This window comes from Paroedura picta, chromosome 12 (assembly GCF_049243985.1).
Source record: "Paroedura picta isolate Pp20150507F chromosome 12, Ppicta_v3.0, whole genome shotgun sequence".
Lineage (NCBI taxonomy): Eukaryota > Metazoa > Chordata > Lepidosauria > Squamata > Gekkonidae > Paroedura > Paroedura picta.
Window position 1 is genome coordinate 3,762,094 of NC_135380.1, and position 13,971 is coordinate 3,776,064.

Sequence of the window (13,971 nt, forward strand, 5' to 3'; positions counted from 1 at the left end):
TGTCAGCTGCTTTGTATCCTCAGTGGGGAGGAAGCTGGAGTATAAATAAAACAAATAAACAATCCTAATATGCATGAGTTGAGATGGAGAGGTGAAGGAGAGGGGCTGTGGCTCAGTGGCAGAACCTCTGCTTGGCATGAGGAAGGTCCCAGGTTCAATCCCCGGCAGCATCTCCATTTCAAAGGACCAGACAGGAGGGGATTGGAAAGACCTCGACCTGCAACCCTGGCTTAGTGGTGGAGTCTCTGCTTGGCAGGCAAAAGGTCCCAGGTTCAATCCCCAGCAGCATCTCCAGTTCAAAGGACCAGGCAGGAGGGGGTGGAAAATAGCTCTTCCTGAGACCCTAGAGAGCTGCTGCACAGTCTGAGTAGACCATACTGACTTTGATGGACTGATTCAATATATATTAATTCATCATTATCATATGGTGTGTGCCATGCAGCCAGGAGATCCATCCAAGGATTGTCTGGCCACCGGGTAAGGGATGTTTGGGGGTGTCTTGCCATTACCTGCCTCACAGTCATGACCCTCCCCAGTGTTGCTTGGAGGAACTCTACCCAAATCCTTGGAGGTCTCCCATCTAAATACCAGCTGGGGTTGCTCCTGCCTAACTTCCAAGATCTGATGGGGTTGAGCTTGCCTGGCCTATCCAGGTCAGGGCCCCTGATTCCTTATAAGCAGCTCCATCAGTGTGACCAGTGGTGACACGTAAACATCTAAAGCAGACAAAAGCAATGCCTTAAAGAGAACAGGCGGGGCAAGAGAGGCGATACTCACAGGTCATTCTGAGTCTCCAAGCGGTGTTTCTGCTGCCGTCTGTAGACAACGAAGACCGTGACGGCCACCCCAATAATGAGAGAAGCAGCAATCACTCCTCCCAGGATGCCAAAAATGCCTCCTGGCCCCCCCTGCGGCAATGGCTTATCTGCAACAAACAGGGAGAAGGTTTCCCTTTAAACACAGGCAAACACACAAGAATATTTATTTGATTTGTATGCCACCCATCCGGAGGGACCAGCACTGACTCAGGCTTCTCTGCTAATTATATGCAGCACAGATTCAGGTGGGTAACTGTGCTGGTCTGGAGCCACAGAACAAAGTTTTGTATCTGTCCCCGAAGACGGGTGTGTGCACACAAAACCTTTGCCAAAATTTTACACGAGAAGCAGCACGGTGTGGTGGTTAAAGACCAGTGGACTCTGATCTAGAGAACCAGGTTTGATTCCCCGCTCCTCTTCCCCATGCAGCCAGCTGGGTGACCTTGGGCCAGTCAGTTCTCTTAGATCTGTTCTCACAGAACAGTTCTCTTAGGACTCTCTCAGCCCCATCTTTGCTATGTTGGTTTGCAGACATTATTTGGGCCATCTGTACCCCATCCCTTCCCATCTGTGGCTGTGGCAGTTTATGAGGAAGAAGAAGAAGAAGAGTTGGTTCTTATATGCCGCTTTCCCCTACCCGAAGGAGGCTCAAAGCGACTTACAGTTGCCTCCCATTCCTCTCCCCACAACAGACACCCTGTGGGATGGGTGAGGCTGAGAGAGCCCTGATATCACTGCCTGGTCAGAACAGTTTTATCAGTGCCGTGGCGAGCCCAAGGTCACCCAGCTGGTTGCATGTGGGGGAGCGTAGAATCGAACCTGGCATGCCAGATTAGAAGTCCGCACTCCTAACCACTACACCAAACTGGCTCTCTGAGAAGACAAGAGTCCCTGGAAAAAGACAATCATGTTAGAGGAAATGGAAGGCACCAGGGAAAGAGGCAGACCCAACACAGAACTACAGAAGCATCGAATTGGAAGGGGTCATACGGGCCATCTAGCCCCCTTCCTGCCCCCATTCAATTCAGGATCAGGGTGACAACAGCCTAAAAAAAAGTCATAAATAAAATAAATAACAGTAACAATAAAAGAACAATCCTTCGTTAAAACCTCATGTTGTCTCCCTATGGGGTCTGTTTGGAGGGGTCTCCATTGGTAGATGTTTCAAGTGGGGAGACCAGCCTTTCTTGAGGTCACTGCCTGGCCCCCAACCCTAGGCCTGAACAGCTCAGTTTGGCAGGCCCTGTGATCCCGGAGGGTGAGTGTTCCACCAGACTGGGGCCAAGACCAAAAAGGCCCCGGCCCTGGTCAAGGCCAGTTTTATCTCCCTGAGGCCAGAGACCTTAAGCAGGTTTACGCTGCCTGATTTTAATGTCATTGTGGGGGGCTACAGATGGTGCTCACTTCCTATGTTTTATCCTCCCAACAACCCTGCTGGGTAAGCCAGGCCAAGAGCAAATGACCAGGGGGACAAGTGAGGCTTCGTGCAACCAGTTCCAAACTCTATATGTTGGTGCAAAGGGAAACCTGCATTTGTGTGTGTGCATGTGTGTGTGTGCATGTGTGTGTGTGCATGTGTGTGTGTGCATGTGTGTGTGTGTGTGCTCAGCACAAGGAGAGTGGCCAGTTCCCAGCAAGGCCGAGGGACCTCCCCTCCCTCTGCTCCTGTTCCTCACTGCTGCAATTGTATTTTTTTACGATTAGCTCTACAGACGAGATGCTTTCCGCTGTCTGCCAGCACCCTGCGACCCAGGAAGGCACAGCCTTTGGAGGTACTCCCAGGACCCCCCCCCCCCGACTGCTCCATCCATTCCTGCCCCTTGGAGTTCCTGCAGTCCAGCAGTGGTTGCATGTCTCTTCTTTGCAGATCACTACAGGGGTGGGGGGCAAACTCTTCCAGCTGGGGGGGGGGCTCACATGGAGGAGGGTGCCGGTAGCAGCTTGTCCCCTCCCATCATTGGGGGTGGGACGTCCCATCCTGGGCTGGCAGAAGGAGAGAGCCTGACCCTGGTGTGGGGAAGCGAACCAGCCTCCGTTCAAAGGCAAGTGAGCCCTGGGGGTGGGCAGGCGAGGGGGGCTTCATGCAAAAAAGGCTTTGAAAGGTATGATAAAAGGATTTAATTTGCTCTACCTTCCAAGCTAATTAAAGTTGAAAACTAGCTAATTGGTGCTTTGTACTTCCAGCCCCGGTGGTGATGAAAGGGAAAGATAATTGGAGGAGGGGGAGTGGGGGAGGGAGAGGGGAGACGCTGATCACCTGACTGGGGGGGGGGAACTGGGAGGCCATAGGGCTTAGCGATGCCAGCAACTGTTCCTGGGGGCTTTGGCAGAAAGCTTGCCCTCTAGACATGGGCTAACCTGTCATTCCTACAGGGAGGGGCTGCGGTTCAGTGGAGGAGCTGCTGCTTGGCATGCGGAAGGTTCCCAGTTCAAGCCCCACCACCTTCAGTTAATCAGATTCTCGGCCCATCAGAGTCAATATTGTCTACTAATAGACAATACTGACTCTGATGGGCCGAGAATCCGACTAAGTAGATGGCAGCTTCAGGTGTTCATGTGTATGATTGGAAAGAGTCCATGACTCAGTCAGCCTCTTCTTCAATCTCCAACATCGCCAGTTAAAAAGGACCCTGCAGGAGGTGATGGGAAACACCTTTCTCCTCACAGGACCGCCTCCTCTCTTACCTCCCCCCACAGAGCTCAAGAGTGAGTCCACAGAACCTGCTCAAGATCCCCGGCCCCAGGGATGTCAGACAGGCTTCAACCAGGGCCTTTTGGGTCCTGACCCCATCCTGGTAGAACGCTCTCCTTGGAGGCATCAGGCCCCTGCAGGACTCGGGGCAGTTCCACCAGGCCCATAAAACAAAGCCGTTCTTCCAGGCCAGAAATGACTCTGGAATTCTTGGCTCTCTGCCCCAAACGTCACCTGACACCTCAGCATCCCTGACACCTTCACTGCCCTCCTGGGGAATTCCGAGGCAGTTTTGAACTCATCTGATTGTGGGATGTTTTAACATCTCAATTACTCTTATGTCATTGTTCGATGTGGTTACCCACCTTGAATCTTTGAGTAAGAGTGGGTTTAAATTAAAACTTTATTACTCAGTGTTTAGTATTATGAATAAAAATAATTAATCCCCTTGGTCCTTCTGACCTTGTTGGACAGCTAGGGTTGCTAGCCCCCCATTTGACGCGTGAGATCTCCTGTGGTTCCAACTGATCTCCGAACGACCAAGGTCAGTTCCCTGGGTGGAAATGGGTGCTTTAGAGGGTGACCCCTGTGGCATCATGCCCTGCCAAGGGTTGCCCCAACCCCCGCCATCCCTTGGCTCCACCCACAAATCTCCAGGAATTTTCCAACCTGGAGTTGGCAACCCTACTTCCCCCATTCCCTTCATCGTCTCTCCTCTCCCTTCTGCACAGGGATCCATGCAAGCGGCGTCCTCAAGCTCTTGTTACAGCGTCACAATGACAAATCAAAGCCGCCGACTTTCTCACCATGCAAGGCCCCCCTCCCCCCTCCCCCGTCGGTGTCATTCTCCCTCTCTCCCTAAATGACATTACCCCATAAATAATGTTTCTGCTTCAAGACAGCTCACTTAACGGCCGGGCCTAAGCAGACAGCCAGAGAGATGCGATATGATTCCTTTGACTACATTAGAAACGGGAACAAGGACGCCAGCCGGCAACGGAGCCGTCATTTGGGTCGGGGGCTTTGCAAAGGGCTGGAACAGCCTGCAATGGACCTCCTGGTCAGAGAGGGGCTCACACCTAAAAAATCTGGTTGGATTTGGGGAGGCTCCCAAACCAACCCTTAAACCGAACACAGCCAGTTTGGACCCCCCTCTCCTCCCTCTGACTTGCCGTGGCCAGGAGAAACGAGGGGTTAAATGGCTCCGGGGGGAGGAGCAAAACTGGTGGGTTAAATGGCTTGCAGTCCTTTAATCCCAGCTGCTGGATCTAGTCATCAGCAGTTAGGTTTAAAATGGCCCAACCCAAGTCCAATAAATGTTCTGCGAAGGCTTATGCGTAATGTTTGGATTGTGAACTAGATCGTGCCCATCCCTACCCCTGCTAGTGGGCGATGGGGGTTGCAAATCAGGCACTTTGCGTGGCAGGAAGACGGACACGGTGCAGGAAGACAGGAGAGGCAGCATGGTGTAGTGGTAAAGAGCGGTAGGCTCTAATTTGGAGAACTGAGTTCAATTCCCAGCTCCTCCTCCCAATGCAGCCCGCCTCAGTTCTCTCAGAGCTCTCTCAACCCCATCTATGTCCCAGGACATCTGTTGTGGGGAGAGGACGAGAAAGTGATTGTAAGCCACTTTGAGACTCCTTCGGGTAGTAAAAGTGGGTTACAAAAAAAAGAAAAACAGCTCTTCTCTCTCTTCTTCTTCATGTGAACTTTTGCAGGCCGTAAGGTCAGGGCAGGGCATTGGCAAAAGAAGGTAAGGAAAGAAAGAACACGCACTGGATGAAGGAGAGGAAGCCGGGGTTATTCTTAGCTTTCCTGTTGCCGTGCGATGGGGATGCGATCCGATTTCATGACAACTCCAGCTCGATCTGAGCACTGAAACATCTTTGATGGATTCTCCGCACTGGGGATGGAAATGCAGTCATGGCCACATTAAGGGAATTTGATTACAACTATTGCCGTGGAGACGGCTGTCTATTCTTTTCCCATCGATCTCACAGATTTGGAGCAAGAATGACATTTAAATGGTGGAGAAGACCAAGAAAAGAAAGAAGAGAGTGGGGGTGTGGGGGGGGGGGCAGACTTCCCAAGCAGGCCTGGTGCTGAAAAGAGACCCAGCAAATTGCAGATTATTGGTGCCTCTCTAGAGCACACACATGGGGAATTTTAAAAACCCAAATACAGGAAAGGAGACCAAAAAGACAGGGAAAACCCAGGGCTTGAATCTGACCACCCTACATGTAAAAAAAAAGCTTTCTGCCATGTCAGGCTCTTCATCAGATGAACCATTCAGGCTCAGTCAATCAATTGATCAATTCATCAATAGATTGATTAAGCTATTTCCCTAGCAGGTTTCATTCCCCATTGCTAGGACTGCCAACCTCCAGGTGGGTAATCCAACAGGTGAAGACCCGTCAGCCGTAATACAAGCAAATGAAATTATTTTCAAGCTGGTGATGGCAAATAACAGTTTATTCCACTATAAACAATTCCTCAAATTCCACTATAAACAAGTCCTCTTTAAATGAATCCCTATCACAGATCAGAAGGATATGACCTCAATACTTTGGTAATAAGTATGGGGTTCAATCTCCCAGTGTTTCTATGGTATCCACTATACAATGGTCTACAAATATTAGCAGCATCAAGTGTAAATAATCTCTAATAGTGACCTCCAGGTGGGGTCTGCAGATCTCCCACTATTGCAGTTCATCAGACAACCAAGCCAAGTTTTGTTGGGAGAAACTGGTTAATGCACTCGCCGTTGGCCCTCTGCTCCCCAGGCTCCACATCTTAAAAAATCCACGTATTTCCCAACCCAGAGCTGGCAGTCTTACCCACTGTGCAAAATATACTAAGCTGCACATTAGAATAAACTATGAGAAGGAGAAAAAGGCAGAAGACACACAGTCTGAGGAATCTGAAAAAAAGATTAAGGCATTTTAATTGTTTTTTTAAAGGTATGCCAACTTCCGGATGAGGCCTGGAGACTTCTCAGAGATCTCCAGAAGACAGAGCTCCATCCCCCTGGAGAAAATGGATGCTTTGCACTTCGCTGGGACCACTCACCAACCCCCCCCCCCCGCTTCCCCAGGCTCCACCCCCGATGCCCCGGAAATTTCCCAGCCTGCAGTGGGCCACCCTACCCTGCATTGCCTTTCCAAACTGTTCCGGGCAGCTCCCTGCACAGTTTCAAGAAGGCCGTCCACCACAAAACGATATAGAAAAGGGTTTGGGATGGGAGGGGAGAAGCCGGATCATTAAACGGAACCATTGTGTATAGAGGTTGCTGCTGTATATTGGCAAAATGCCTGTTTCCCTCCATCTCTGAATTCATATTCCAAAGATTTTTGAATTCCCATGGGGGAAAGATGTGTGCCTTCCTCCCCTGGGGCTTCACAGTATGTGTGTCTGTTTCCGAACATAGAAAGCAAGCGGGATACACAGGAGTCCTGCGCTTGCCCAAGAGCAGCATTTGTTCACAGCAAATAGGGTTTCTGGCTCGAGGCCGGGAAATACCTGGGCACCAAAGGGTGGAGTCTGGGGAGGGTGGGCTTTGGAAAGGACAGTGTTCAAGTGTTCAGCTACAGCAGGGGTGGGCAAACTGTGGCCCTCCAGATGTCCATGGACTGCATTCGCTGGCAGGGGCTCATGGGAATTGTAGTCCATGGACATCTGGAGGGCCACGGTTTGCCCACTCCTGAGCTACAGCAAACTTTCCCAGGGGCAGTAGGGCATGGGTGAGACCATAACCTTCCCCACTTGTAAACTTCCAAGCACCAGGGAGAGAGAGTGCCAAGTATTCTCCCCCCAGTTCAGCACCATTTAGAGCCCTCAATAAAACGAGAGCGGTTGGTTCCCTCCCCCCTAGGAGCATTCAGAGTTGGGGAAGAAATTACAATTTGCTGATTGCAAAGACCGCAGCTTGCAAAAGCGACTCCAAAAGCAGAAAGGATTCTCTCTTTCTCAGACCGGCACTGACACCTTAGAAGGGGTCTCTCCTCTTCCCCTTGAGATCAAGCGCCGAACCTGTGACATTCCTAATTGCCTCTGACAGTCGAATAATTAGCATCCATTGTTCATATCCCAGCCAAAACTGAAGAACTGAAGAGGAGGAGCTGAACGCAGCCCCACAAACACTGCAGACTGTCCCTGCTTCTAAAGACAAGTATTAGATGGGCCTGCCAGTTCTAGGGTTGGAGAGATTTGGGTGTAGAGAGGGAAGTACGCTTACAAGAAAAAGGAGGAGGAGAAGGAGGTTATTATACCTGCTTTTCACTGCCTGAAGGAGACTCAAAGTGGCTTATATTCTCCTTCCCTTCCTCTCCCCCAACAAATACCCTGTAAGGCACCTGGTTCTCAGAGAGCTCTGAAAGAACTATGACTGGCCCAAGGTCTCCCAGCAGGCCCATGTGTCTCAAAGAGAACCCTGAGAGAACTGGGCAGGTACTGTGAGAATTCTGAGAGAACTGGGACAGGCCCAAGGTCACCCAGCGGGCTTCATGTGTATCAAAGTAGCTTACCATTGTCTACCCTTCCTCTCCCCACAACAGGCACCCTGTAAGGTAGGTGGGGCTGAGAAGGACCATAACAACCAAAGAGTAAAATTCCACTCACTCTTAAAATTAATAGCAGTGACTATCTGGAAGGAAATTGGGGGTGGGGAGAGATTTCTTTCCCTCTGTGATTCTTCCAATTCATTGTGGCCCTCAGCAGCTCTGATAAGACTTGCAAGCTGTCATCCACTGAATCAGATCCACCAAAATCGGTATTGTCTACTCAGGCTGGCAGCAGCTCTCCAGGATCTAAGACTGCTACTAACTGGTCTCTTTTTAGCTGGACCTTTGTGGGATCGAACATGGGGCCTTCTGGATGCCAAGCAGAAGCTCTGTCACCGAGCTGCAGCCCCTCTCCTTTACTTGAGAGAGGCTCCCCACCCAAAATATCCTCCAGTTTATCAATCACATATTCTACCTGGCACTTCCCCACCAGCCCCCTGCAGCTGTGCTTTGAAGAGCCAGGTGAGGTGTGGAGACTTGAGCCGCTGCAGAAAAGCTTAGTTCCCACCCTGGAATGTTTCACTGGCTGTTTCCTAAACTTCAGACAGCTGCTAACGGAGCACGAGCAGGATTTCTCCATTGGTCAGTTGGCAACCTGACTTCCTCCTGCCAACCAATCAGAGAGTAAGCTGCATTTGGGGCAGTTCTTCTTGATAAGTAAACTTTTCTTTTAATGGATGCTCTGAAATTTCAAAGATAAATCAGTTCGACGTGCCGTTCTGAGAAATGATATTTTGGGATTTCTTTTTAGCTGTTGTGGATTTTCAGTAATATATTTTTATGCTTTGCACACCTAACACCATGGCGTTTATTTTCCCCGCAGCTTTTAATATCCTTTTCTGTCTGCTGATGATGTTTTTAGGCAGTGTTCTATTTTTAAAAGCAAATTGTTCTGTTCCATTGTTGTTTGTTGACTTAGACATCTTCTTTTTTTGTGGGGGGGGGGAGATAGAATATGAACATTGTACAGAAACAGATCAAGGGACACATACCGAAGCCCTCTGAGAAGCCCACAAGCTCTGTCCTCAGCAATTAGCTCAGCAGGAGACCTTGGGCTGGCCAAGCCATTTGCAGGCCTGAGCCGGGGTGAGTCGTCAAAATGGATGGGCTGTCATGTCACAACGGAGCATCTCTCCCTCTCCCTTGTAGCAGCCCACGAGCTATTAAATTCAGCAGAAAGGCTGCTGCAGGGTTGGTGTTTCCATTTCCACCGACAGAGATCCGGATCAGATTTACTGTCGCGTTCAATAAAGCGGCCACGGCATGTCGTGCTGGCGTGGCAGCGGACGAGAAGAGTTATCCAAACACAACAGGGCAAAAAGGGGGATGGATTTGGAGCAGAAGCGGAGAGTGGTGCGGCAAACAGCTGCAGGAGAAGATAAAGCTGTTTGCCTGTGTGTGCATAATGCAGATATATTTATACTAGAGACAAAGCCCGTTGCACCCAGGAACACAATGGGTACTAGTACATACTCCTGCACTGTGACCTTCCTGAGTTCTGGACCTCCTTTCTGAGTTCTGGACCTCCTTTGAGGCCCCCCCACTCCCTGTTCAATCTTGAGATCCAGCATGGTGGTTAAAGAGTAGCAGATTCTGATCTCAAGATCTAGGTTTGATTCCTGACTCCTCCTCCTCCCACCTTCCCATCAATCCCCACATCTTCCAAAGGCCAGGCCAAGAAGGCTGCAGGGGAGGGGGCTGCCACCTTCCCACCCCCCACCATCTTCTAAAGGCTGGACTAGGCAGGGAAGGCTGTGGGGAGGGGGGATTCCTCCTTCTCACCCCTCCACATCTCCCAAAGGCCAGGCTGGGTGAGAAGGGCCACAGTGGGAGGGGCTGACTCTTTCCCACCCATCACCATCTCCCAAAGTGCAGGCCAGGAAGGGAAGGCTGGGGGGGGGCTGTTGTTCAAGGAGTTCCTCATTCCTTTGCCCAGCCTCCAGCTGCAGCTCCCTGCCTGGTCAGCGCAGCTGGCTCACCTGAGCCAATTAAGCAATGCCAGCTACGTGCTGGAAGAGAGCTCCAGTCTAAAAGGCACCACACCATGTTAGCAAGACAGTTGCTGATTGCAGAAGACTGTGAGTTATCACAGAGTGAGGACTGAGAGGCTGCTGATAGCCTATATTAACTTGAGGCTGGGACCCCTGGGTTGTGGGCACAACCTGTGACCTACTCCTTCTGCTGATGCCCTTGGACTGCCTGAAGGAACCCTTGACTCACTGGACTGAGATAAGACATTCATCGCATTCTGTCCATCCCTTGGCATGGTTTTTGAAATACTGATTCTCTCTGCCTCCCTGGCAGCTTGTCTGTGCTTTCTTCTAGCAGACAGCTGAAACCAGCACTGGAGGCAAAAGAAGCAGCTGGCTTCTCACCCATGCCTGGGGGAGGGGGAGAGTAGGAAGAGACTGTGGATAGAGCAACTTACCAGCAGCAGAGAGTACTACCTCTTCCACCCAGCAGGCAGAGGAAGAAGAAGACAGATAAGCCCCATGACTGGGCCTCATTGGAAGAGTGCCATCTCCCTATTGGTGGCACACCCCCAGAGAGGGCCAATCAGGTAGGGAATGAGTTGCCTGCATGCAATTTGAACTGATTGGCCCTCATTGACAGAAAGCAATTTGACCTGATTTGCCCTCATTGGCAGATTGCAGTTTGAACTGAATGGCCCTCATTGGCAGAGTACAAATTGAGCTGATTGAACCTCATTGGGAGAGTGCAATTTAAACTGATTGGCCTTCATTGGCACATTCCAAGGGAGGGCCAAAAAGGTAGGGAGTAAATTGACTGCATGCAATTTCAACTTTATAATGTTTAGTGATATTGATTTATTTGGATATTTTGCAGTACCAGGGCTCAAATGCAATTATGGTGCAGCCTGCCAAAGCATTAGCATTTGAAACCAAATGCCATTCCTGTTTGAAGCCCAACAGCATGTTTGTGTAATGCACACCACGGGAAGGTGCTTTGATGTGCCCGGGGCAGCCGGGATGCTTTAAAGCTAGGCCAATGTGCTTGACATTATCTGTGACTTCACGCACATTCCTTCAAGTCAAGCAATTGCTTTTCCAGGAAACTGGGGGGAAGTTGGGGCAAGCCAGGAAGCTTTGGGGAGGTCATTGACTGCTGAGCCCCAGAGCCAAGGGGGGCTTGAACCATTTTGCTTTGTGACCAGCTATCATGCAGATCTGGGTTTTAAGGTATGCAGAAGGGCTAGAGAAGAAGGCAGAAGAGTTGGCTTTTATACCCTGCTTTTCACTACCCAAAAAAGTCTCAACATGGCTTCCAATCGCCTTCCCTTCTTCTCCCCACAACAGATACCCTGTGAGGTATAGGTGGTGCTGAGAGACCTCTGTGAGAGCTGGGACTGGCCCAAGGTCACCCAGCTGGCTACGTGTGGAGGAGTGGGGAATCATGAAGCAACAGTGCCCACTCAGTATTTTAATTGGCAATAGATTATTATTTTTAATGGCCAACCTCTGGGATGGCAGCTCTCACTGCACACTTGAGAGCAATGCCTGTGTCATTCCCGTTTTCCATATGGGAAGCCACCATGGCCTGGATAGTCCAGGACAGCCCGATCCCATCAGACTGCAGAAGCTAAGCACGGCTGACCCTGACTAGTATTTGGATGGGAGACCTCCAAGGATTTGGGTGGTGGGTCCTCCAAGGAACACGAGGGGTCAGGACGCCGAGGCAGGCCATGGCAAACTGCCTCTGAACACCCATTGCTACCCTACGCATGACATACGACAAAGGCAATAAAATCACAATATGGGGAAATGAAGCTGAGCTTGTGGTCTCAGGAGGCCTGGCCACACCAAGCCATTTCACGCGAGTAAGCCCTCTTCCTGACTGCCGCCCGCTCAGTGATCCCTAAAACAGGGAGCAGACTCTGCACCTGAGCCCCGACACTCATCCGTCATCATGTTGATGCCTCTTTGAACTCATCGCTCGGTCTTCCCATTCCCTGGAGGGGATCGGCAGTTAACCAGTCGCTAGATACGGGCGAACTCATCTCCTCTGGAACGCAGCTTGACCTGCTGTCCCTCGGTGGCAATTTCTCTTTGAGTGCCTTCTAGATAGCGGCAGCAGACAGAGAGGGGATGAAATCCTAGTGTGTCAGGGATGGAGAAGAGCCGATGGATTAACTCCCTCCCTCCCAGAAGGATGGGAGCTTGATCCAGTTGGAAGGATCACCCTCTCTTCAATGCTTGAGGACTCTCCAGCAGCTTTGGCAGCGGGCTCTTGGCTTGCTCTGACCTTGAAATGGGGTGGAAAAGGATTGTTTCAGCTGGGGAGTGGGGGAAGCGGCATTTCTCAGGCTTCCAAGCCTTCTCCCTCTGTTTGTTTTGAGCAACAGGTATCAGGAGAAGCGAACAGCTGATGAGCAAGCTAGCCCTTGCTCTTAGAGATGTCATTTCTCTTCTCTTCTCTTTTGTTCTTCTCTTTCTTTCTTTGTTGGCTGGCCACACTCCAGTGTCTACAGCTGTGCAGAAATGAAAGGGCTGAACAATTTCTCACAGCTTTATCTGGCAGGAATAAAGCATCACCTGTTGAGTTTCTGCCTGTTGGTTTGCCATTAAAACGCTAGGAAGGGGGCCAACAAAAACATTGGCTCCTCTTTTTCTTGACTCTTGTTCTTGGATTGGAACTCCATTTCTCACATAAAGAGTTAGTGCTTCTTTGGAGAGGAGCTGGCCTCAATGCGATGCTTCCCAGTCGGTTTTATGTCCACATCTTAAAACATTCTTTTGTGGTCCGTAATTCGAATGTGTCTCTACGACATCATTCTTTGGTTCCCCCCTCTCCCCAAAAGATTAGAACTTGAGGGCACCCAATGAAGCTGCTGGGCAGTAGATTCACGGCAGACCAAGGGAAATATTTCCTTACATAGTGACTGATTAAGATGTGGAACTCACTGCCAGAGGATGGAGGGATGGCCACAGGGACAAACAGCTTTAAAGGGAGATACGGTAGATTCACGGAGGTCTATCAGTGGCTGCTGGCCATGGTGGCTCAGGGGAACCTCCATATTCAGAGGCTCTAAACCTCAGAATCCCAGAGCCAGGAGGCAACACTGGGAGAAGGCCTTGGCCTCTTCTCCCTGTTGGTGGATGTCCAGCGGAACTGGTTGGCCACTATGTGAGACGGGATAGTGAACTAGATGGACAACTGGCCTCATTCAGAAGCTCTTTACTTGTCAAAGCAACATCAGGGGAAGACCTCAGACTCTATGCCCTGTTGTTGACCCGCTGGAGGAACCAGCTGGCCTCTGTGTGAGACAGGATGCTGGACTGAATGGACCACTGCTCTGATCCAGCAGGCCTCTCCTGATGTCCATAAGAAGGCCTTGGCCTCTGTACCCTGTTGTTGGCCCCCCAGAAGAACCTGTTGGCCACTGAGTGGGACAGGATGGTGGAGTATATGGACTCTTGTTCTGATCCATCAGGGCTCTTCTGATGTCCTTATGAAAACCTCGGCCTCTGTGCCCTGTTGTTGCCCTCCAGAGGAACTGGTTGGCCAGTGTGTGAGACAGGATACTGATACAACAGGGCTCACCTACTTCACAGGGTGTTTGTTGTTGGGAGAGGCAAGTGAAGGCAATGTAAGGTGCTTTGGGAAAAGTAGTATATAAGAACCAATGTTGGTGTTGTTGTTGTCATTCTCCTTCTCCTCCTCCTCCCCCTCCTCCTCCAAGAGGCTTTCAAAGCAAGAGAGAAGCAGAGGTGGTTGGCCATGGCCTTCCTCCACAGACCCTTCCTTGGTGGCCTGCTTCTCAAGTATTTCCCCTGTTTAGCTTCCAAGGGGCTTTCCAACTCATGGTACCTTTCTCAACCAAGTACTTCTTCACACAAAGAGTTACTAACATGTGGAATACCATGCAGAGAAAGAAGATGTG

At 50.5% G+C, this 13,971-nt stretch overlaps 1 protein-coding gene across 6 annotated transcripts in view; it reads right to left on the reverse strand.

The window, feature by feature from the left end:
- Positions 1 to 13,971, reverse strand: part of NECTIN1 (nectin cell adhesion molecule 1) — a 171,108-nt gene that overhangs the window by 31,021 nt on the left and 126,116 nt on the right. For all 6 annotated transcript variants that reach the window (XM_077306980.1, XM_077306977.1, XM_077306981.1 and 3 more), the window contains exon 6: positions 778 to 925. In XM_077306980.1, coding sequence (XP_077163095.1) covers positions 778 to 925 — 148 coding nt within the window. The remainder of the gene's footprint in view (positions 1 to 777; positions 926 to 13,971) is intronic.